Consider the following 24,976-nt stretch of genomic DNA (forward strand, 5'->3'; position numbering starts at 1 on the left):
GACATAACTGCACACAACATCATTGTGGCTTCTGGAACTTAGTAAATACACAAATGTCCTAAAGGAACATTGAAATTCCTTTTAGAAGAGTCTAGTCAGGAAATTTCACAAGGACTCTGTGAGAGGTGCTCACAGTTTCCAATTTTTATTCCTTACTTTATAATAACATGATTCAATGAACAATCCTGATATGATGTAAAATGCTCTTGTCGTCTGTCGAATCCTATGGTGTCTACAGTTTCAGTGGCGTATCGTATGTGGCTGTATAGAACAGGATCGACCAACTTCATAGACTTCAGAGATTAAAAAAATCATTTTGTAAGAGAGCTATTTTTGTGTGTAACTCGCAGCAATGTTGTCTGATGTTGGCTATGTATATAAAAAAGATGTTGCCATTTCACAGTCAACCCGTTGGACATTGTTGTGGATGTTTACCAGTGTTATTAGAGTAATCTTTATTTGGGTATCTTAAATACAATGCAGGGGACCATACCGTTTATGTACATGCGAAGCCAAACAATTGTTGAGTGTGGCACATCATGAGTATACGTGAAGAATGAAGCTCTGTTGGTGCTTGTCTTACTTTTTGTCTTCGTATCATTCTGTTTGATTCAAGGAAGCTCTGGTCACTTGAAAATTTCGTTTTCAATAAATTGTTTCCATGCAATGTTAGATAACTTCTCCGTCGTCTTTTTTTAGTCTGCCACATATCACACTGGGTACGCAGCTGTATCTTAATCACGAGATTATTTGAATGATCAAACCATAGAGTTAACAAGCTGTCAGCATCAGATGAAGACAATCATGATCGTTGTCTTATTAATAAGTAAGCTTGCAAGCAATATATCGTTAAATCGTACAATGTGTACTGTACAACACACCATACTATATTACCTTACTAAATTACAAAAAAAAAACTACTATGGTTGATATAACAACCCTAATGAATCCGTCTATTCAACTAGTGATCTGCAACAGAGCCTAAGATTTAGAAACCATTATTCGTTTTATATCCGATCCGAGTTTTTTATGACTTTGAATAGCAAGAAGGCCAATCATGATCTCTAAAAACTTATTTCTGGTATTACAACAAATCATGATAACACCCCCTCACTTCTGGGCACACATGTGAAGATACACAAGGAAAGTATCGTGTACACAATATAAAAGAATAGGACTAAAGCATAGGGCTAAAACAGATGGTAAAAGTGTTTGGAATAAAAACGTTAGAATCTTTTATATAACTATTGTGTTGTTAGAATCTCCCTGACAGAGTTTGAAGTTTGAAACACGGATGAAAGTTACTACAGTTAGTCACAAACAAAAATAAAATAAAAAATGCTTAAGGGTCAACTTAGTTGATGATAGTTTTGAGGAAAAGCAGCGTGGCGACGAGAGTGAACCCGGTCCAAGTATGCTTGTCTGCTGCTGAGGCGGCGCAGGGCTGGGTACGGCAGGTTCTGCAAGTCTCCTGCCAAACGGAAAATGATATCTTAGCGCTTTGTTGTAAGATGGCAAGCTGAGGTAATCTTTGGAGAGCCATGCATGTGATGTACAAAGTACAGATGTCTGGTTTTGTAAAACGGTTGTCTTAAATCCTTGTAGGCGATTTGTTTTGTGAGAGCCTGCTTGGAAATTCAACTTTACCAAAATCGGGCGACGACCCACGGACATTTGAATATGCTTTAGCTTGGATGCATTATGTATATAAAGCCTTTTTTTTCCAAACTAATCTAAACTCATGTGAGGTTTAAAACAACATTCTAGATAGGGACATTTTGAGGCTCGGCATGAATGTAACATGAACAATACATAAGTGTAACGACTGATAAAATACATAAAGAAAAAAAATAAATGAAATGAAATTTTCCAGGCCATTAATTGGTACTTTTAAGTAAAATGCCACTATCATTCAAGTGTCTCAGAGAAGGAATGTCACAATAGACCACTCTCATAGACACCCAGACCTCCGTCAAAACGTAGAACTGTTAAATAAAAAACATAGAATGCAAATATAACAGCTAGTTGACTTGCTGCCTTTGGTTGAACTAATTGCGATGGACATTCATGATCGGTCAATCATGATGAATGAAAATGGTAGCAGAATATGTTTGTAAAAACAAAAGAAAGTGACCCCACCGCGTACTCTCCGAGACAGGCAGCGTACTTCATGACGTGTGCCACGTACACCTGCTCGTGCAGTCCCCGGAACAGGTGCGCCATCGGCCCGTCTGCGAACACCGAGACGTCCTCCCCTCCATGACTCTCGGACTTTATAGGGACGGCTGACTGTTGGATGTACTCTTTGTCCGCTAGAAGTGCAACAAAATACAGTCTGTAATCATATAACACGGGAACAAACAATGGTAACACTATGATGCGCTGAGGTCGAATTATGTGGGTCGTTGATATCAAAAAGGAGGTTCACGATTCTTAGAAAGCATGTACAACGAAATGCATAGCGGGTTATATGTCAAAGGTGAAGGCACCTGAGCTTAACAAATCACGTTAGACATTATGGCTGAAATGGTCTAGACCAAAACTGTATACGAATCAGGGGCTTTCACCGTTGATACATATAGCGCCATGTAAGATGCGTATGCGTACTTAGAATTGTGAACCTCCTTATTGTCAATGTCATGATAAGATGCTGAAAAAATAGCCTTTGGGTAAGGAATAAAACGTTTATGTTTAGGAAACTATAGATTTTTAAAACGTTGAATAATGTTGGTTATAAGGGAGACAAACTTGCTTGTTGTACGTAAGTAATAACGTGAATGAATTGAATCTTGGAGGAAACAATTTTCAGTGAAAGCTTAGATATCGTTTTTGTAGTACCTGTGTTGACTCCTGTGATGTTCTGTCGTCCCTCCAGCCTGAATCCCGGACCGTTTCCGTACATGACGTTCGTGAAAGGCATGTTATCCAAAACAACGTTTTCATCACTTTCCGGCACCAAACCTAAACAACAAAGGACCGTTAGTCACTGACGAAAGACAGTGGATGCTGTCTGAAACGTCTGACTGTTTCAAAACTTTATCCAGTTGCTTGAGTAATTATTTTTGGCGTATCTTACTACCTGGATGTCTAACTCTCATCAACAAACAAAGGACCAATCAATATTTGTTACCAAGTTAGGCAACGTTACAAAAAGTCAAACATTGTTCTCATGTCAGTATGCTAGCTACCAAGTGTGGTTGTGCGGATGAGGCGAAGACTACATGTTTTTAAAGGCATTCTGCTAGGGGTCCTTTCTGAACCAAAACCAAGCTCACGGGCGAAATTTGTAAACGTTACTCTGTGTCATTGTACGAGTGGCATTTTTAGGTGTTGTTTTCCTACTATCGTATGTGTTGATGGATAAAGCTATAATTACAAACAACAAATGCCTACTGTATAATTGTATTATCATATAAGACGAACTTAGTTTTACCCAAAATAGGTGTTCCTCTGGGCGCGTATCCTCCAAAGCTGAACGTATGGGAATGGTCTGCCGTCACAGTAATCAGGGTTTCATCCAGGTCAAGCATATCCTTCGCTACAGCAATGGCGTCATTAAAGGTGACGACTTCATTTAGCGCATGCGCTGCCTTACTAGCATGGTGGCCAAGGTCTATTTTGGAACCTTTGTAGAAAATAGGAAAAGAAATTGTGAAATTTCATACTAACGATAAAAGCTGTACGCACATTTTAATACAAAACGAACTAGAGTTAAGTATTTGTGCTACATATACTTCAGGTTTGCTATGTTAGTTTAGCGATTACGGGGTTTTTAAAGATATGAATTGGTATTGAATTTTTCTTTTTATTTGAGTTGAATGTGTGATAGTTGTGTGCTGATTTGTTAAAAATAGAGAGAACGCTAGCGACCCCAAAAAACACCCCTCCCAATGAAATGGTGTTGCTACCCTGCGACGTCACAAAATCAAGATGGCGGCCACCACACATGCCAACGGATCCAACAAAGGCTTTGCTACGCAAACCTGTAATGACATCTGTATTGAAAAGTCACACGAGTTGTGACTTCACGTAGGGGAATCGGGTACCCTAAACGGTACAGAGCTACAGGCTCGCTACCGGACTCATTTGATCCACAACTGGAGTCACTTGTCTGGATGGTCACCTTTCTGAAGCAAGTATTTAGTTTCTGACAGACTGAAGAGCTAGCCAAAGCTTTGTAAGACAAATTTCATTACGTAAAGGTAATATCTAAATTAAGTCTTTGAAAACATCGAAAATGATCATATCTTTTGATTACGTATGACAAAAAAAGAGAAGATGGCGTTGCCCTTTTTATCAACAGTACCATCTAGGAATTATTTCAGAAGATCCTTACCTTCCACCAAAAGGAAGAAACCTTTGGGGTTTTTGGAAAGTATCTGAATTGCCTTGGTCGTCATCTCGGCTATGGAGGGTTTTCCTGCGGGGTCGTTCTTAGCGTCCAAGGTATACTGCATGTGGTCTGGCTCGAATAGGCCTGCAGTGAAAGGGGATAACTGCACTGTAACAGTCTAAATTAGACAAAGTTAATACAAACACCGTTTCAAACGGGAAAGTAGAAGCAGACTGGCATTCGGCGAAACATGCAATGCCTAGCATGCTATAGCGACAATATTTGCCCAATATGGGTTTGAAATTTTGTCCTGCTGACCTTTTACACAATTTATTTCATTATCAGGTCTTTTTTTGAGATGTGAAGCTTTCGGACGGCGTCCGCCATCTTTAATTCTGAATAGGTAGTCACGTGAAAAATGTCAAAGTTCACACAGGTCATGTGACACAAGGGTGTTGTAGATGGGGGGGGGGGGGGGGGTCGTGGCATTGGTCGCGGTTTAGGGATGGGGAGCGGGGCCTGATGTGTACAGCCTCTTTTACTCCACGCTCACATCATCTGTTCTTTTTGTCAAGGATGGTGGTCTTCTGTTCTGGCTGGTGTCTGTGAGCCTGTGAGTCGTGGTGTCTTCCACTTCGAGCCTCCTGTATTATTACTTGACAAATAATACCTGTTCTGATTTACCTCTAGCCCCTACCAGGCCCCGCGGATGGCTAGAAAAATAGTACAAATAGAGGCCAAATAGTGGGAATAGTATACTTAGGGGGTCGGCTACGGAGAGATGCCATCCTAGCGGCAAACTGTACCCCTATAGCAGACTAACTCCTCTTGCATGTTATCTGCCTATTTGGCCCATCCTTACAATTTCCAACCGCCTCTGGAGCCTGGTACAGGCTATGATTTACCCATGAGATAGTCCGTTTCAGCCGGATCGACCTGGTCAAATTCCGCCTTCCTCCAGACGTACTGGGCGGCGGAACCTGCTTTACCGTCCGTCCACTCCTGGATCAGATCCCGGCCGTCCGTCCGGAAACCCTTTTGGTCCGGATATTCCGGATCCGTCTGGTTTGTGTTGGTTAGATAGGCCCTTCCGCCGCCAAGCAAGACCTGTGCGATGTTCATATACGTTTGAACGGTAAGACTTCAACTCAAGCGACATTCGAACACACACACACACACACACACACACACACACACACACACGCACACAGACCGTAGCACTAAAACGCCACCTACCGACTGTCTGAAAAACCCCAGGAATGATTAAAGCACCTATAATTGCCAAACTTATGCTACATTGCTAATTGCTACAGTAGCATCTTTTGAATTAAGAGATATGTACTGCTCCAAGATTTCCTTACGTTTATGAATGGGTTGTCTTGCACAAGTTGTAAAGCGATGTCACTGCACCCAAGCGCCTTAGCTTCGGTCGGGACCATGCCGTCATGTTCCCACACCCTGCAAAATGTAAAAGATAGTTTAGCAAAAGCGTCTCTGCAGTTCCAGAGCAATATGCTATGGGATCCAAACCTACATCACTTCCTCCTCACGTCAACATCTATCTAACACCAAAACAAGACTACATTATCATGTCCAGGTATGAGGGAGTTACGATATATGTACATGTACAAGGGGAAGGTCTAATAGACTAGTACATAGAGCTAATCATATGGTCGCACCATGTACCTTGATACCAGCCATGCTTTTTTCGAACAGAGGAATAAAACCTAACCCACCTGTTTGCAACATAGGCATATGCTGCTGCAGGAGAGGCGTGGGTAATCCGAGCAGTGGCGACGATGCCAGTGGACTTTCCTAGCACGGATTTAAAAAAAATCAAATCATGTAGAACAACCGTGGCATTAGACGTTGTCTTTGTCAAAATTTGCCTTTTTTTTCTCGTCTTAGTATCGTAACATTTGACGCCTTTTCCATAGCAACAATGCGCCCTAGGCACATAGACGGGTCACGTTTGCAGATCACCCCCTCCTCTTGATAAGTGTGTTGGGTTCTTTTACGTGTAAAGGTTTGACGCCTGAGGCTTACACCAGGAGCTGCCCCGCAAATGGGGCCGTCGACCTTACGGCACCATCCGAAATAACTAATGCAACCGGTTAACCCCTTAAATAATGCCAATGACACTGTAGAAACATGAGTACCTGCATCGTGCGCGTGTTCAAGAACTGACTTGGCTTTCCCGATGAGACTGGCTGCACAGTCGCCGAGCGTCACCGTCCCGTCCACACCTACCGTCTTGTAGTTCGCCTTCACACCGCACTGGTACGCCGTGGCTGTGCCTGCGGAGTCCGCGGTCTGACGGTCGATGTTGTACGTCTGAAACAAGAGTTCGGAGAACTCATACCTCCAAAAATATTACAATGCATATCAAGTCAAGTCAAGTCAAAGCCTTTATTTTCTTTCGAATGCTTGTTCAGCAGAACGGGCCTCTTTTTAACAAGGTCGAAGTTGACTGTCGGGAGTCACGGATAAAGAGTATAAAATATACATAATGTAGGCACGGTTAAACATACAAATTCAATTAAACAACACATTTTACAAGTTGAAGATTACTGAACCATTTACAACTTGAATTACTTTTGGTACTTTAGCGTTAATTGTGCAAAGTATGCCCATACGTGCATAATTTGTATCTGATAATATCCAGCTGCGGCCTGACGGTCGATTTTGTACATCTCGAAATACAACAACATCTGGAAATACAACAGCAAAACAGCAAGATTGACACGTAAAAGTGTCCCAATTCAAAATTGTGCCCAGATAGATTCATATAACACCTATATAATCTGCATCTGTTAATGTTTCACCTACCATAATACTTCACCTGCCGTAAGTTATAGTTACATACACTACCCGTATCAGAACACTACTATGGAAAACAAAATCCCTGATCAATTGTGTAAATTAAGTCCTGATTTGCTTAGTTAATTGTATGCGTCTCCGTTAGAGGTGCCTGAATGCAAAATATCATGGGATCCATCATTTCTTTGTTCATTTATCCTCCTAAATGTTTCAATAAAAACCCGAAGTTCTACTGCAGAACAAAGGAAAACCGCCAGCATCCCGCCCATGATTGAAATTGACCCACGTCTTCCTAAGACGTACCAACTTATTAAATATCATAACAATCCATTATTAAGTTTTGCTGACCAAACATCTTGAAAAACAAACGAAAACACAGACACACAAATAGTGATGCGTACCTAAACCCCGGACCTAATCCGGACTGGACCTAACGTTTAGGTTCAAGACCAAAAAAACAAGTCCGTACTTGAAACAAAATAAAAATATCTCGTTTGGGTATAGCTATACTCCCTTTTTGTCTTAAGCCATCATAAACCTTCCTTAGATCGTGCAATTTGCAATGAAAAATAAACGAAAATATTGCTGTTTTTGTGTTTTATAACTGAACTTTAGTGTTTACTACTGACTGTATATAATTTCGCATACATAGTTTTTTTAAGTGCATGTAAGATATATGCCAATTTTTGTGACAGGAAATATATTTTTAGCACACATATGCCATGGGTTCCGGACCTGAACGTAAACCCCTGGATCTGAATCCGGACCTGAACCTGAACACGAGTTTAGGTACACACCACTACACACTAATACCCACCAAAAACAAACACCCACCAAAAATGATACCTACATTTTTCATGAAGGTAATAACAAACCTTGACGAACCAATGAATAGATGAATGAATGAATGAATGAATAAATGAATAAAAACCTTGACCAGAGCTGAGTACGGCAGTTTGTCCATCTCCAGAAGCTCCTCCTCCCCCGTCCTCCCCGCCAGCTGGCCCTTCAGGATCCTCCCCGCCGTCACAGTGGACACGCCCATCCCGTCGCCTAGGAACAGCACCAGGTTCTTAGCCACGCCCGTTTTGGGTTGGAGGTTGAGAACATCCTGTATGTCCCGCCAGGCCAGGTCGTTCCAGTATTGCGGCTGCTTTTCCTCGTCTGGATTGGAATGGGTTTTGCACATTGTTAAAAACGATCCAAGGCCATACAACGTGGTGAACTGAACACAATACATAGCTTTTGGTAGACTCTACCAGTCTCCCCCGGTCGCTGGAAAATAGTAGAAATTGGCCAAATAGAGTCAACAGTATGAAGGGAGTCGGCTACGGAGATAGGGTCAAATTGGCAACCGAGGACCTCGGTTGCCAATTTGACCCTCTCTCCGTAGCCGACTCCCTTCAAACATTTGACTCTATTTGGCCAATTTCTACTATTTTCCAGCGACCGGGGGAGACTGGTAGAGTCTATGTGGTGACCGCCATCTTGATTTTGTGACGTCGCAGGGTAGCCATACCGGTATACCATTTCATTGGAAGGGGTGGGTTTTTTTCGGGGGGTCGCTAGGGTTCTCTCTGTTTTTAACACAACTATCACACATTCAACTCAAATTTATAAAAAAAAACAATACCAAGTCATATTTATGAAAAGACCCTCGTAATCGCTAAACTAACATAGCAAACCTGAAGTATATGTAGCGCAAATAATTACTCTAGTTTATCATCCATGTAAACAAACACCTTTTATGCCCAGTTCCTTTTTTTGCCGGGTTCACGCGGAGTTACACAGGAATGAGACCACAATGTGCTGCAGCTATGAATCATGACCAATGTGACGTAGCACTGCGGCTCAGCATGGAGTATACACACGCTCCTCCACAGCGTCCTTTCTTTCCCCTAATTAGACCCGGGCCTGGGCATAGCGGGGCGCATTCACTGGGGCGCATTAGCGTGTGTGCGTTTCTCTGTGTCCTGGGAAAGAGAACGCAGTTTGTGTGCGCAACGCATGCTGGGAAACCCAAACTGTCCTGGGGACGAGTGTTTTGCCTCTGTGGAGAATGCCAAACTCCCTCCCGTGGCAAAGTAGGGTCCGTGACATAACTCCCCTCCGAGCTCATGTAGAGAGGTAATCTTTTTTATTTTTTTTTTGGCGACGCCTCAGGGGCGGAGCCGTTTGTATAGTGCTGGGATCAAATCTGAAAGAATTCTAGATATTCCACGCACGCATTCCCCAGGGAATTGTTTTTTGTCAATACCTTGCGGGAACTGCGTTTGCAGTTAACAGGGATGAACTCATATCTAATGCGTCGGGCACGGCAGTAGTTTTTACACATTACTAAAGCATTTTGCAGATGTTTTGAAAAGCTTTTACTTCTACCATATAGAATTATGGTTTGGCAGGGTATGTCCATGTTTTTTTTTACTTCTTACAATAGAATAAAGGATTTTATGTTTGGACACGTAGCTGATACAGGTCCTTATAGATGCTCTCTGAAGACTATAGTTAGTACACATAAAGGAAAGACGCAGAGACAAGGTTTCTTGAATATTATTGGGCATGGTAGGTGTTTTGTGTGAGACTTTTTATTTATTTGCGTTTAATTTGTTTTATCATGTGCTTTTGGGTCTCCCTTGCTATTTCATTGCTTTTTTTTGCTTTCGCGATGATACTGCATTCAATGTTTGTTTCTCCTGGGTGAATGTTGTCCGCGCACACTCCAGTTCTTCCCCGTTGATTCCTTATGTAGTCTGAGGAATGTCGAAGTTCAGCTGCGGGCACTAAGAGAGAAAAGGGCATTTAAATAAATCAATGCAATTGACCGGTCTCTGTCACAATATGTTCTGTGTATCTATGCTCTTTTTCTGTATAAACACGATTCAGGGTCCTGTTTTTGTCACATTCATGTATATGCAAAGTGTGTGCGCCAATAGATTTTACAGAATCCAAGAGAGTGCACATCAACGTATAGAAAGGTTGAAAGTCATATCTTTGTCATTTATCAAGATCAAGAAAAGACCTTAAAAGGACACAGTATATGGACTATATGTCACCCAGATCAACAAAAACGACAAAAACACCTTTGTAGTGTGTGTTGGTTTCCCGTTGTAATGCTGTACATCGTTTTTGTCCCATAGGCGGTGGGCCACCGAGTTTTGTCCGTTCTCTAAACGGATTATTAGTCCATCTCACCTTTGTCCTCTAGCCAGTGATGTCCTTTTGCATTCCGAGGGTGGCCGTGGGGCAGCTCACCTGCGGGCACAAAGACAAAAAATGGCATAAATAAATTAAAAACTTCTATAGTTACCAGGCGTTCTGTAATTTCTGTGAATATTATTAGACTTTAAAGCTCAAGACGCGCCTTCTTCCCTCGAAAAAGGACATGACGTCAGATATTCCACCAATAACAGCGCATGTCTACGCCACGTCACGGTAATGTGAGCTAAGCTCGATTTAATTGGAAACGGTAATGGTGGCGGCTAAGCGATCTGTTTGAGAGGCTTGGAAGGCAAATTTAATCACCTACAGTGAATTATAGGGAGAAAGTTTCCAGGGAAACGAAGAAAAAAATGGCCGTCTTTAGGCTGCAGGACGCATCCTGCCTGAATGTCGGGAGTCTAATTTCTCATTTTCTTTGGTGCAGGGCGCATGTAGGACCGGTGAATAAGATGTATGTTTTTTTTCCATCTTGCCATTATTCTATTTAATATGTAATAGATAGCTGATGGGAGTGGCCAAGATATCTGGATATAACAGCAGTTCCGCCCACCGAGGGGTTTCTAGTCTCCCCGAGGGCGAAGCCGGAGTGGAGACTAGAAACCCCAAGGTGTCGGGACTGCTGTTATATCCAGATATCGAGGCCAATTCCATCAGCTATCTAATTTAGCCCATGACATACTTCCCCGAAGCTTCCCTAGTTCAGCAGCTCTACTAAGCGTTACTTTATTTTGTCCTGAAAGTCCAGAAATCTCTTTTTTTGCTGGACATGCTGACAAACAAGTAACAGCTGCAAAGCCAGCGCAGACAAGGCAAGTAAAACATATGGGGAGAGTCCCAAATCCCCGGGCAATTAGAAATCAGAGCAGGGATTGGTCAGAATAGGTCACATGGTTATATCACCCACAGTTTTTCTATATCACCACAGATATCACTCACACTTTTTTGATATCCCACACTATGTGGATATAACCACAGAAAATGGGGGCTTCCCATTGGCTGAGGGGAAGTAGCCATGGGCTAAGTGCTTGTGTACATACCTCGCAGGACGTATATACGTGGTCAAGTTTTGTTGTGCTAAACTCACTACTTCTTTTCTGTGCTGATTCATCGACAAACAGCTGTGACACACGGAACATGACAGAAGCAAGCGCGATGACCGGAATGACCGATGCGGTGGGAGCGGAATGACAATGACTATTTCCGGTTAATTTTTTTAGTCAAACAAAATTCCGATGACGGAAAAAAAACAGGCTGGCTACTGCCGGTGCGCTATGAGATATCGTTGTCTTATATGCGGTGGCCGCGGGCCACAGAGTTTTGTGCCTTCTCTAAACGGATCGTTAGTTCATCTCACCTCTGTACTCTAGCCAGAGAGTTCCTGGAGTCTGAGGGTGGCCACCTGCAGGCATAAAGAGAGAAAATCGCATAACTAAATGAATGCCATTTACTACCGATCACAAAGAAACAATCCGGTTTACCTTTTATGACTTTTATTCTAGCAGAAATCATTAATACTTCACAAGAACTTAATAACCATTCAACGTATTGTTGATCTTGACATAGAAACGGCTAAGACTATGGACAATGATTGTGGTTTGACATACCATATTTTATGTGTTCTACTGAATGTTGTTCTGACTGAATGTAACATGTCTTGCATGTATATGCTTAGCCGTCTTGGAAAACAACTTTTATAGGTTGAATTGAAGGGAAAACCCAGCTGTCTCGTGATAAAAAAAATAAATAAAGACCCATTGGATCAGTGATAAAAATAAACGGCTGGAGCGCTCGCTCGGGCGACTGCGTACGCTATCGTCAGTTGGTCCTAGTTGATACAACCGATGTACTGAATCACGCTGACCTTCAGTTAGTTGCCTGGACGACGTGATGGAATCACCGCCATCTGGAGCTGTTGGCATGGGCAGGGGATAGAATACAAATGTAAGAGCGTAGAGCATAGCGTGTCCCTGGATACAATGGTCCTGGGTCCTCGCTGCAAGTGTGAGGTTAGCCTGGATGCCAGACCCCCAAACTCTGAAATATCTATCGTGTGGGATAGATATTTCAGAGTTTGGGGGTCTGGCATCCAGGCTAGTCGGGGGCAGTGGGTGAATCGTAGCAAATCATGGATGTCCGACATTGGAAACAGGGCGAAGATGCTTTATTTGGTCAGTAAAAGAACAGTCGAATAACCGGAACAAGAACTCAACAACCACAAGAAAAATCAACTCCTTCGATTGGAACACAATTGGGAAATGAAGTACAATGGGTCGAGAACGTCCAACCAAATTCTACATGTACACCAGTAAATGAGTGTGAACGGGGTCTATAGGGCCGCCCGAAGATAAACAAAAGCGACGAAGGGATGAATTACTCAACTGGTGTGTCATGTGAGGCTCCCGGTGAGCTGAAACAAGTAAGCAGGGTTCAGCCAGCCTACGTCAATCAAATGGGTGGAGATTTCTAGAACACCGGCCTTGCGAACAAAAATGGTTTGTAGGCTAGCCGGAGGTAGGACAATAGTGCACAGTACACAACAATTTCCCAGGGGATGGTCTGGCCAGAACCATCCATATGGGAAATGTGGGAGTTTGTCACAGAGGCCACCTCCACGCATTCTTCATGGGAAAGTGCAACGGAACATTAAAAAAATACGGAGACGGAAGCACCAATCAAAGGAAATATAACGAACAGAAACAGATACTAGTACATACGAATTTGAACAGAACATCGACATCACACCTACATCTACACACGTGCACAGAACACAAAAAAGTCAGATTCAGAAATTGACGGCGGAGCCTAGTGAACGGATTGTATGAATACTATAATACCGTTAAGCACTAGTTGGCAAAACTGATACAATAACAAGTACTAAGAATGTCGTTCGCAACTTTATGAACAGAGGCGATGATTGTCTGTTTAATAAAACAGACATTCGAGAGGTCGCGAGAACCCAAGTTTCACAGATTGAAACATAGTACGAAAACGGAATAAAATCAGTCCAAGGAAACATTGTTAGCTCTATTGCGCGTACGCGGATATCGAAAGAAAAACATTGGACAGGAACAACCGCAGACATAGAGCCTACAACAAGGAATAGAGGAGAGGCACATAGAGCCTACAACAAGGAATAGAGGAGAGGCAAAACGCACATGACCTACCTCATAGACGTAAAAAGAAGAAGAAAAAACACAACATACACAGATTTATCATAAAAACAACTGTCATACCTGAACTTGACCTACATTTGTAAGTATCCGAACGCTCCGACGAACCTTGGCTAAGCCTCCGAGCCGGAGCCCGGAGCCGCACCACGAGACGAGGTCTCACACTCCCGGGACCCACTCTCTACACGTACACAATCCTTGTCAGTCTCTCTCTCGACTCCCCGTACACAAACAGCTAGTAGATTCTCCCCCTCCCAGCCACTAGACCCGAGACCAGTATGTCTCACAACTCTCCCGATAATATACTAGAGATTGACAGGTCGTGGTATGTCATAGTTTTCAACTCAATTTCAATGGCACAATAAATTTTCAAGTTGCTTTCTATTCTAAAGTGTAGAAAAGCTAGCCAGAGAAACACCAGATGAAAATAATTTTAACGTACGAGAAGATTTCAAGAGCTTACCTTGAAAGAATTCTGGGGCTCACAAGCCCGTAAGAGTTTTCCCCCGTTCCGACGACGTGCCTCGGTATGCCGCGGGGGCCCAGTCCACGGTCTGCCGGCCTGCCCCGCGGGCCCGTTCCGCTCACGGTGACCGATGAGCTCACGGTGTGGGACTTCGAAGGTAATGTAAGGCAGAACTGGAAGCTTAGATTGTGACGGGGGTTTTTATAACAGAGCGTACAATTTATCATGTGTAAGGGAGGGATTATGTAATCAAATCACACGACTGGTTGGTTAAAACGTGAGGTTGAATTTGAATATTTAGATCAGATTGATTCCTCAAAACGCTGAACACAGCAAAACCCGGCTACGTTGCATGCGTTGAAACTAGGTCAAGCTTGTTTGTTGTTATGACCTACGTTCACCTCAGTGGACCTACGTTCACCCCTCAGGGGTCGCCTGCAAGAGACTGTCCAAAAATAGCACAAGCAATTGGCCCCTGGGGCCTAAAACTGTGAAATGTTTGAGTCTCAAATTTAGGGCAACTCTCAACATTGTCAAAAAATCATAGTGGGATCAAGATAGATATCAAAACACTGCTTTTATCATGTGCATTTGCAATAGATTCACGATAACTACAACGAATAAGTTTTAATCAACGACTCCTGTCTAGAGAAGCAGTTTATTCAGGTCGACAAAAAAATAAAGGTGATGTACACTAGTAATCTTCGTAAACTCCTGCTGTCCGGGGCTTTTTATGGCGATTCAATCAGGCTAGTATACTAGTATTTCATGGCCCCTACAAATCAAATACTTAAAAAGAAGTATAGAAATTTTTCTAGCTATACATGACGCATCGTTATGCTTTGTCATATTACTGCATTGATAGTGACATTACATTTTGTATTATGTGTATTACCACCCCGGCAACATCCACGTCAATCTTTGTAACGTTTGCATCGATGAGTCGATGTGCAGCAGCCTCCACCAGGCTAGGTCGCAAACTGTACTCCCTGGTCAGCTGACTCATATAGCATGTCACCTGTCAATTTTGGCCATTTTTCTACTATTTTCCAGCCACCTGCGGAACCTGATAGAGGTTAGATTAGTCACATGTGTCCACGGCCACCAACAGAGCCTCAGCAGCAGAAACAGTCTAGAATCACAACGCTTGGTCCCAGGAAATGAAACCTTTCTTTTACCTATTTCACAAACCAGGCAGGGACGGGCATGACGGGAATGACAACATGCTCATAACTAACGAGTTATTTGTGCATCATCATGTTCTCGCTCCAAATATTGTCAGCATCCTATCAAACAGCTTATCGTCACCTTTACTTGACGACACCAAACGGAAATTATCCAATCCGAGCCTTGGTTTAGACTTGTGTCTTTACTTTCCCCCGGGAATACAAGTAGGTCAATCGTGAGAAAGTGTGCACTACAATCCTTTACAGGGAACGCAGGTGCAGTGCGGCTCGTGTCCACCACGACCCACTTATTTCTGAACGTCTGTTTTCACTTCCCATATTTTCTAAAGGCATCGTATGTTATTTACACATATATGTGCATATATGATTACCAGTAAAACATGGCTTTAATCGGAATATGTTTTCGGGAGTTGGACACTAAGTGTAACAAAATACTAATGGAATACACGTTGAAAAGTTATACGACTTTACAGCAAGTTGTCGAGGAGGGCGGACAAAACAGATATGATCCGAAGCCCGAAGGTTTCCGCAATAACATTTGCTTGGTTGGAGATAGCCTGGCTTCAACCAAGCCCCGTGTCCGCCCGCCGCCTGTAACGGCTATCCACGGACAGCTGGAGTTTGCGTTATACAGACTAGGTTGGAGAGTATTGAGGAATGTGCTACGGACCGGAGTGATTGATTGCCCAACCTTAGAGAAGAGGATTTTGTGGGAACGACTTACACTACCGTTACCGAAAATCAATGAACTTATACAATGTATAAGTAGTATCCGTGAAGAGTACTCAAGTTCGATCATGTCATGACTTGATTAACATCAAATACATATACAATACCTTCTGCTTCGGTCCCATTTCCAATCCGAGGCCCGGCCAGCTTGTGGGAACGACAAAATACGATACAAGCGACAACAAAAGACCCAAAACGTAAAAAGATTACTCCTAACCATATATTGTGTATTTTCTTGATGTGCATTTCTATTTTTCGTTTTCGCAAGTAGCCCGGCTGGGCTCAGGATTTGAAATGGGACCGAAGCATTACCCGTATACACAGAAGGAAATGAAGTTTGTCATTGTTACAGAACGGCGGGTCCCGTAACTTCGGTCCGTCACTTTGGACGAAATTTGATTGCCTCATTATGTGTAAGTGATCCCGTTCGTTTTCATCTACCGTGATGAATGAAATCGTTCAGAAGCGAACTTCATGCATAGAGCTGTCGTCTGAATGAAACACGGATTTGTGTATGTCACGGGCACGATAATAGGTATACCTATAGTTTGATTTAGCTTTTTTAATCGCATTTATATTCACACTGAGGAGGTAAACTGAAGGAAATGGCTCATTAATTGGCGTAACGCTCAGAGCGCACGGCCGATGACACGGCCAATGAAGTGTCTTGATAGCCATGACGCTAAAACAGACAGTCAAGTCCTTAGAATTAGATCAGGATTGACAGAACTAGGTTGACCAGAATTGTTGACCTAATGTATCAGTCTTGGCTTGGACGTTTCCAGGAGAGGCCAGAGTCTTGGCCTGAATGGGACCAGGACACGCTCACTTTTTGAACCGTCCTCCAATAAACTACACAAGGGATTCAATATCTCCAATTTGTATTTGTGCACGATGCTTCACATTGGCCACCGTGATTTAAGAAGAAGCAGTCGTCACATGGACACGTACGGGTAACCGATTTTTGGACCACGTAGAAAAATAAAATTGGCCATAAACAATGGCTACGTTCGACGCAAGGCCATTGCGTAGTTGCGGCTTTTACATAAAATATATACGTCATGCAGACTAACTTGATTTACACATGATACATAAAGCTATGTATAACACAAAAAACGTGGGTCATAGTTTAGTTTTTGTCGCTGTCATAATGGGTGTCACCCCCGACACCAGATAATGGTGTCACCCCCGACACCCAGGATGACCCAGGGGGCATAGAGGGCTTGGGCTGGGAGAGGTCTGGGATCTGGGATCAGTTACACGTGGAGTTGACCAGAGATGGGCCCCAAGGAGGGTGCTTGTGCTATGACTTAAATAAATGTAGTCTACAGAGATCCTTGCGTATCTCCTGATGTTTGAATGAACCTTCGATTCGCGTTAGAATCGTCATAGTCGCGATCAAACTGAACTTGACCGCATCTTCGAAAGCCCCCCCCCCCCTTTTACGTCACCGGCTTTCCGGTTGGCCACGATTCCAGTGAGATACGACAGTGCAGGCATCCCTCGGGCATCACTGGTATGACCGTACATTAAAAGAAAAGTGGGGCTCAAAAACGGTCAATTTTATTAATCTAGCTTGATACGTGTCGGATAAGCCTGACTGCCGGCTTGCACATGGTTCACCAAAAAATTCAGCGTTGATGTAGCAAACATGTAACGGCACTGAACCTTAATCCGACGCAACCTTAATCCGACACTTTTGAGTATCGGCTTGCCACTTAAGATTCAGCAGGGTAATGCAAAAACTGTTAATTGCATTTCAATACGGGTACAGTGCTGATGTCAAAACGGCACAGTTGTAAGGGAATAACGATCAAACTTTGCAATGGCGAGGTCGTCAAATTACTAACCGTTTTTATGTAGTTACGTGGGTCATGGGAGGAGGCGTAGTAGTCACATTGTTAACAAGTGTTTATCTACCGCTAGCAATTGAAATAGTAGCCGACATCAAAAAATAAATTACTCTTTCTTTTTCCCCCTATTTTGAAATGTAAAAGTCCCAAGCCAGGTGTAAGTTAGTGCAAAACGCATTGGAGACGATACCAACCCTCTCAGTACGGGTTAGCACGCTTACACAACCAAATAATTGAATTTTGACAGGAGTAATGCAAAAGTAAAGCTTTTGCATTCTTTATTAAAGACACATCTCATTTCTAATCCTGAAACGAACATTCACAACAGGGCTAAGACCATAGCGACACACGAGAGCCGTACTCTACCGCTGTGCTGTTTGCTCTTGGTACAGGCCGATGACCTATGTTAGGATAGCTTCCGTTTCCGCTTGCATGATAGTTTGCAGGACATTTTACGTGCAAGGCATCGTCAGTTACTAGACTTTTAATAGCTGTAGCAGCCCCTCAAGGATTCGATCCCAATGTTTACGATAGCCACAACCGTGCAATGGAACATAAGAACGTATCTGCCGCACGGCGATGTTTTTCAGGACTATTTCTTTTACCGCCGCTATCGTGAATGCATTGGCGTACCGACTGTGACATGTGGCGCCTATGGTTACTAGTGTAAGTGGTTGTTGGTTGACAGAGAAATCGAGAAATAGCCGCTGTTGTGAATATGAAAATTACGGGTAAACAGCAACACAGTTGTATATTGTCGGATTAAAGTTTCGTTTTGGAACAAATGATGCAAAGCACGGTCATATCGGGTGCTATGTTGAAGACGTAATTTTCCCGAGATTTTTCAATGATTGGAAGAGTGACCGTGAGAGCGCGGTGAGGGCGCCGTCCAAGTGGAATGGGGGTCTGAGTCAGCAGTACAGTGCGCCCCGCACTGGCGAGACTTACGCGCGGTCCGACTGAGATCAGCGGTGCACGGACGATGTAGAATCAACTCCGCAAGAGAATATCCCCAAATACCATTACCCTCATTTATCATTTGTCAAAAAGAAACGCTTTTCAGACAACCGACACTAGTGCAATGATATGTCGAATGAGATGACGCCTATGATTGTGACTAAGAATGCCTGCCGAGCTCGATGAAATATTACTAGTACTTCTGAGAAAAGCGGGACTACAGTCACTGTTGTGTGGTTGCATACCCGGCTGGCAGTATATGATGCTCATTGTTCAGGTACATGTAACGTTAATATTATGCGCGTGAGACCGAATTGTCAATATTTTCACATTTGGGTGACCCTAGAATGAGTCAGGGTTGCTTGTACATCCTTCTTGTCGAGTCTCCTTTGTTAGATAGAAAGAACCATTACAAACTCAAGTTACGCCAGAGTACACCTTCTTTCTGTTGTTGCGCGTATCAACAGATAGCAAGGACATACACTCGGAACTGCCGTGTGAAGGATTTTTGAACTTGCAGTATTGCATTAGCAATCATAGGACATTGATGACTTGATTACACTTGCAACCTACATAGTTCACATAATGTGTGCTTAAAAGTATATAAGCTAAAATCATTACAAATAGTGATGTTCTAGCATGATAAATATACCTATTTGACGTATGCTAGTATTTATGTTCTGGCCTGATTGCAATACCCCACTTTCTAGTATGTGACCACTGCATTGCGTATTTACCGAAAGAGAAAGATAGGGAAACAAACTTAACTGTTACTACTTTAAAACCAAAATATCTGCTTTTTATTAGCTGTATTACAGCAGGCAGCTTGATTTAACCTTCTGCCCTGCATGTCGCACATTAAAGACAGTGCAGAAAGTTTAACACGGTGATGATAACTTAAACTTACAGATATGGTTTCAAACGTCAACAATCCTTATGACCGCAAGCAGATTTCGACTAGATGACTTTTAAACACTCCTTTACCAGCCAGCTACTAGCTGGGCATATAGATAAATTATATACGTTAATTCCGTTCATACTTATCCTCACGTCGCCTGTGTTTTTTTTAAAACCACCCTTGTTTTTTATTAGTCAAAATAATACAACTGTACATAAAGCACCATCCAGCAAATCAATCTTAAGACATCACATAGTATTACATAGAGTGTTCCATTTACCAAGGTGTTTCTCTTGTCTTCCCCTCCTTGCTGCGATTATATATTCTAATTGGTAGAAAATATTAACATACTTAAGGAATGTCTGAAAATTTAAATATGATTTGCCTCTGCTTTGAAATATATGTCTTTTGGCCAATAGAATTATAAGATTTTCGAGACAATTTTCGGAGGATAAATTTCCAAATATAACATTGAAGGGGTTTAAATACAAATTCTGTCCTGTTTTATTGTTATACCAAATTTTGATTTCGTTCCAAAAAGAGACTACACCGATACAATCCCAGAAGACATGAGTGTATGTTTCTTCTTCAAGATGGCAAAGGGAGCATAAGGGGCTATCTACACACTTCCAAATATATAAAAGCCTATTGGTAGGCAGAATCTTATTAAATATATTTTATTAGAGAGGTAATCTTAACACCATAACAGCGCCAACGATAAGGTACTTTGTAAATCTCTGTTTCTTATAACATAACACACTTGAGCAACATTTTACCCCCCAAGATAGCGAACTTTCGTCTTGTTTCAAACGTGTTTGGTTAGAAGAAATAACGGTTAACTACCAGTGTAGAAGGTCGCCCGTTACGTACTGGTGTACACAACTACGCGCGGAGGAACAAGAAAGGCACAAAACAAAACAAAAACGACAGCTGTGAATTCCAGAAGTTTATTTTGTTGAGCTTGATCGGCAGTTGATGTGGCATAATTCTAAGCCCACGATTTAAACCTATGGCTTCTTCACGGCGCTGGGTACGAGCGTGGAGTATACAGTGATAATAAGTGGAGCCTGGACCGCCAAATACGGCTAGCATAGGCTAGTGTCTAAAAACACACATAACTAGGAAACTACAGGCTTCAAAACACACTAACCAGTATTTTAATGTCCCAATGTCACTTTCCACTGGATACCTAAACATGTCTACTTACCAAATCTAGAAAAAAACAGAGCTTCGACTCCGGCAAAATCTCTGGCTACTGGCCTTTGAACCAAAACAAGACTGACCTTGACCATCACTAAATACCCATGACGAGTGTGGTCTGGTACTAATAGAAACCTTATGTTGAACATAAAGTGTTATCAGTTTCGTGACTACCGAGGGATCACGATCCCGACTGCAGTGCTAGCTGAACTGTTATCTCAAAACAGTTGTCTCTCTTTGAAATAGGGACGGTCAGGAAAAAAATGTCACCAGAAGAAGCCTGATAGAGACGCCACAGAGGTATATACAATGTAATATTTGTGTCTGTCGTCTATAAATGTGCTGTAGACTAGTGTCACAATGTTTATCATTCTTCATTATCAATTTTATTATCCTGCTATAGAAACACATTATAACTGCCGAGTCTCTTTGATCTTCTCCTATTATTTATCGGAGAGAACGACAGTAACCTGTAACCCAGTCCACCGTGAATTGGCCAGGTTAGCATCGGTGCAGAAGGGGTTTAACTGCCGCCTGGATAATCTTTAGGACCCGGTAGGAGTTTTATACAGTAGGAGTTTAATTAGCCACCCTTGGGATCGTCGTGTGTCAATTAAACCCCTGCTGCGTAAAACAGCCACCGGGTGCGAAAGAATACACAGGCGGCAAAGAGCTCCGTCTGTTCCAAAGAAAACTTGCCCAAAGACTGCCCCAACGGCTATTGATGCCAGGTATGGGTGAAATAGACTTGGCTGCTATGGTACGTTTGAATACCAGGTTAAGTCTTATCGGGTATCACAGAGACTCAGCGCGATACATCGCTCTATCATGTCGTGGAATGCTGACAGTAATGGGGTGAGCTCAGTAACGTCCTACAGCTGTTAAGAAGTAGCCTAGAGTCCAGCGACCGTTGGTAACAGACCAAAGCGAACAACTTGAAGGTTAAAGCTAAAACGGCCCAAAATATCCCCCTTGGACCACAAGAGGAAAGTCTCAGCCTTCTACCCGTAGCTCTCAGTCCTTCATACAACCCCCTGAGAAGCTCAAGGGAAAAAAAAAGAAATACACAATAAATGGTTAGGAGCAATTTTGTTACGTTTTGTGTCTTTTGTTGTAACGTTGGGTAACCTAAATTCGGGATTTTTCCGATAATGGTTGACTGAAATCAATCTAGCAGAACAATAAACCATCCTTTTTTTCTATTATTCTGTCAGTATCATGTACTATCTTTGCACTAATCATATATATGGTAGATTTTGTCTCTAGTCGTGCTGACACCATAATATTTCAACTTGAAACTACCGTCCGCCGCACGCACAATTATGGTGCTGTCGGACAGGGGGGCACATTAATTCGGGAGAGAAGATTCGTCTTGAATATCTTACCGCTAATCACATTTTATACAGCAGCTATTCGTTCCATCCTTGGCTTGAGGAGAGTGCTATGGATATAGACGTGTCCAAGTAAAAAAAATACACGAAAAAACGGCCGTACCGCACACATCAGGCCAGTTCCGGAACAACCCGTGTGTTGAGTCGGTAGAACTTCACTCAAAGTCGGCCCATCGTCATCATCGGGCAACGTGTAACGTTACATTATTCATGGGAAGTTAGCTGGATGCCGTAGCAATGGTAATACTACTATGTCCATGTGTTCCTTGTTGTGTTAGGAGCAAACTTTGAGGAAAATATCTTCCTCAGTCCACTATCACACGCAGCATTTAGACAAAAAGTGTTCCTCACAAACCTTTGTCGTCTGCTTGACAACAGGATTCTGGTTAACAATATGGCGGCGGGAAAATACACGTGCCGTAGGTTGTAGCAACAGAGAGGAGTTTTGATGATTGATCACACTTAGAATCCAGTTGCAGGTTAGCAAAAGAGATTGTAATAAGTTGTCTTATAAATAATTGTGTTTAGCAGGCAGGAGATGTGACATTTGTCTTATAAACCAGCGAACAACCGTGCTGGGTGATTCTCCCAAGAAGCCCCCAGACTCTGTCAATAAGGGACGGAGAGTTTTTGACGTCGCCAACTTCTAATGCATGGTTATCGAAGCTTTTCAGCCAGTGTTCTGAATACGTTAGTCTATCTGCTTTGCATTGCTGGCGTTATAACTGATTTTGCATCTAGCACATATCCCTAAATACCCCGCTTTCGAAAAATCCCGACTTTAAGTACCCCACGAATTTAGGTTACCCAACGTTATTCATCTCAATTTTTTGGATGCCACAAGGTCGTGCCCCGGATTGTAAAGGGATCAAAGCATACATTTGAGGCAAAATTGTGATGTGACACTTTTTTCTTTTCTTTTGCTTCCTTTTTTAGTATGATTTGTATTATTTGATTCCATGTATAATCCGCTCTTCATCTTTGATAATCGCAACAACAGGCTCTTGCTGAACTTGATTAAAAGAAAAAATATGCTGGACTCCAGGCTAGGTTCATTGAGGCCAAGATGCCAGACTGACTGTCTGAGTCTAACACAGGGGCTAGAGTCACAACAGTTCGTTGGGGGTAGGTTGGTTCTAGAGTCGAGGAGCTCGCCTGTGTAGGCCCTAAACACAGTCTGGTATCCAGGCTAAATGGCACTGTTTGTAAGAAGAAACTTTTCACTCTCGTTGACATCCAACGGTACAATATACATATCAGCTACTGCACTACTGCGAACCAGTACAATAGTAGAGTGTTATGATAGTAGAGCATAGTCATGCTAAAGTCCTTACCCTAACAAACTACCCGATATATTTGACCTACGGCATGTGTAATAGTTACATGTGAGAAACAGAGAAAACTGAAAACATACCGGTTTGAGAGGAGCAGATCACATCCATTGCCAACCACCACGCCACTAGAAGTCCGAACTTCACCGGAGCTCCAAACATGGCTTCAGGTGTGGTACTGCGGTAGGCGTCGGTTCGTACTACGCGTTTGAGTTGAAAACAAATTTCTCAAAATACTCGTGGACACGAAAACACGCCCTACGCCTTGGTCATGCCCTTACCCTTGAAGAAAGGATTGATATGCGGTCAGCCTTTCTACCGGAATACACAGGAAAACACCGGAATGCACCACCGGGTATGTGGCATCGTGTGGTGCAATCGTTAGAGTGTTTGGCCAGAACCGAGAGGTCCCGGGTTCGAAACCCCGATATGCCCCGATGTTGAGTCCTTTGGAAAGGCACTTTACACGACTTTCCACACTCCACCCGGATATGAATGGGTACCTGACTTCGGATGGGGAAGGTCGCATTGAGGTCACCTGCTGGCGCCGAATGGCAGCCTCCCAGACCCTTGTGACAGTTCCACAAAGTGCAAGTGTGGTGCAAATATGTACTTTTGTATCTGTTCTGTATTATATGATTGTAAACCCTGCAGCAATTCAGCATTGGCTGCCATTGCACGGGTGATTTCTTACCAATAAACCATTATTATTATTATATACAAAACAATGAAATCTATCGTAGATTGTTGTATTCTGGTGTAAAAAATTATATAAATATATATATACATGTGGCCCTAGGAAGAAGAAACCACTACTAGAAAGGCAACATTTGAGACCAAATACAGCATGTTACCCACACTCCTTGCCATGCAAAAAATGGACTGTCCCAAAATAACAATGGACCATTCTAAAATATTTCCACTTAAAAATTGGATCACCCCAAAATTGAGTTTAACAAAATTAGCAACATAAAAAGATGTTGCCATGGCGACGGTGGTCTCTGTTAATGTTTTCGTTTTTAGCCCACATGCAAATAAGGACCTCGCATAAATCATATCAGTCGATCACCTTCTCTACCAAAATAACACAAATTGTCCAATGTATGAAAATCTTGTTTTCACAAAAAAATTACCATTTCCTCATAAATTATGTAAATGAGGCCCTCTATGCAAGATTTGTGTCTAATGGTGCCCACATTTACTTAAATTCCAAATGGTGCAAAAATGAAATCCCCATCATTAACCACTATGGGTTTATAGTATTTTGTCATTAATTATGCAAATTAAGTATCAATTTGCATAATTGATATCTATCGATATTTATCTCTTTCTCAGTTACATATGTCATGTGTTTGAGAGTCCTATGATAGAATTCAGCTGATTTATTAACTGTCCTCATTAATTATGCAAATCAGATATTGA

The 24,976-nt window shown here is 42.4% G+C and overlaps 2 protein-coding genes across 3 annotated transcripts; both read right to left on the reverse strand.

Annotated features, from left to right (window-relative positions):
* Positions 1–109: 109 nt before the first annotated feature.
* Positions 110–24,673, reverse strand: LOC136443095 (alkaline phosphatase-like). Its single transcript, XM_066440165.1, has 11 exons — positions 23,638–24,673; positions 8,085–8,317; positions 6,493–6,667; positions 6,070–6,148; positions 5,695–5,791; positions 5,239–5,440; positions 4,337–4,477; positions 3,434–3,625; positions 2,839–2,961; positions 2,140–2,312; positions 110–1,471 (listed from the first exon to the last, which is right to left on the reverse strand). Exons 1-11 carry the CDS (start codon positions 23,714–23,716, stop codon positions 1,355–1,357), a joined length of 1,611 nt encoding a protein of 536 aa, XP_066296262.1. The 5' UTR covers positions 23,717–24,673; the 3' UTR covers positions 110–1,354.
* On the reverse strand, positions 9,721–18,061 carry LOC136443338 (uncharacterized). 2 transcript variants are annotated; one of them, XR_010757129.1, is made up of 5 exons: positions 14,006–18,061; positions 12,234–12,281; positions 11,727–11,771; positions 10,346–10,405; positions 9,721–9,933 (listed from the first exon to the last, which is right to left on the reverse strand). XR_010757129.1 is itself a non-coding variant. In XM_066440538.1 (4 exons), exons 1-4 carry the CDS (start codon positions 12,328–12,330, stop codon positions 9,743–9,745), a joined length of 393 nt encoding a protein of 130 aa, XP_066296635.1. In that variant the 5' UTR covers positions 12,331–12,375; the 3' UTR covers positions 9,721–9,742. The 2 variants fall into 2 exon arrangements, 1 of the variants encoding a protein (XP_066296635.1); XM_066440538.1 differs by lacking the exon at positions 14,006–18,061 and having other exon boundaries at positions 12,234–12,375.
* Positions 24,674–24,976: the final 303 nt, after the last annotated feature.

This window comes from Branchiostoma lanceolatum, chromosome 10, assembly GCF_035083965.1.
Source record: "Branchiostoma lanceolatum isolate klBraLanc5 chromosome 10, klBraLanc5.hap2, whole genome shotgun sequence".
In the NCBI taxonomy this organism is placed as follows: Eukaryota; Metazoa; Chordata; class Leptocardii; order Amphioxiformes; family Branchiostomatidae; genus Branchiostoma; species Branchiostoma lanceolatum.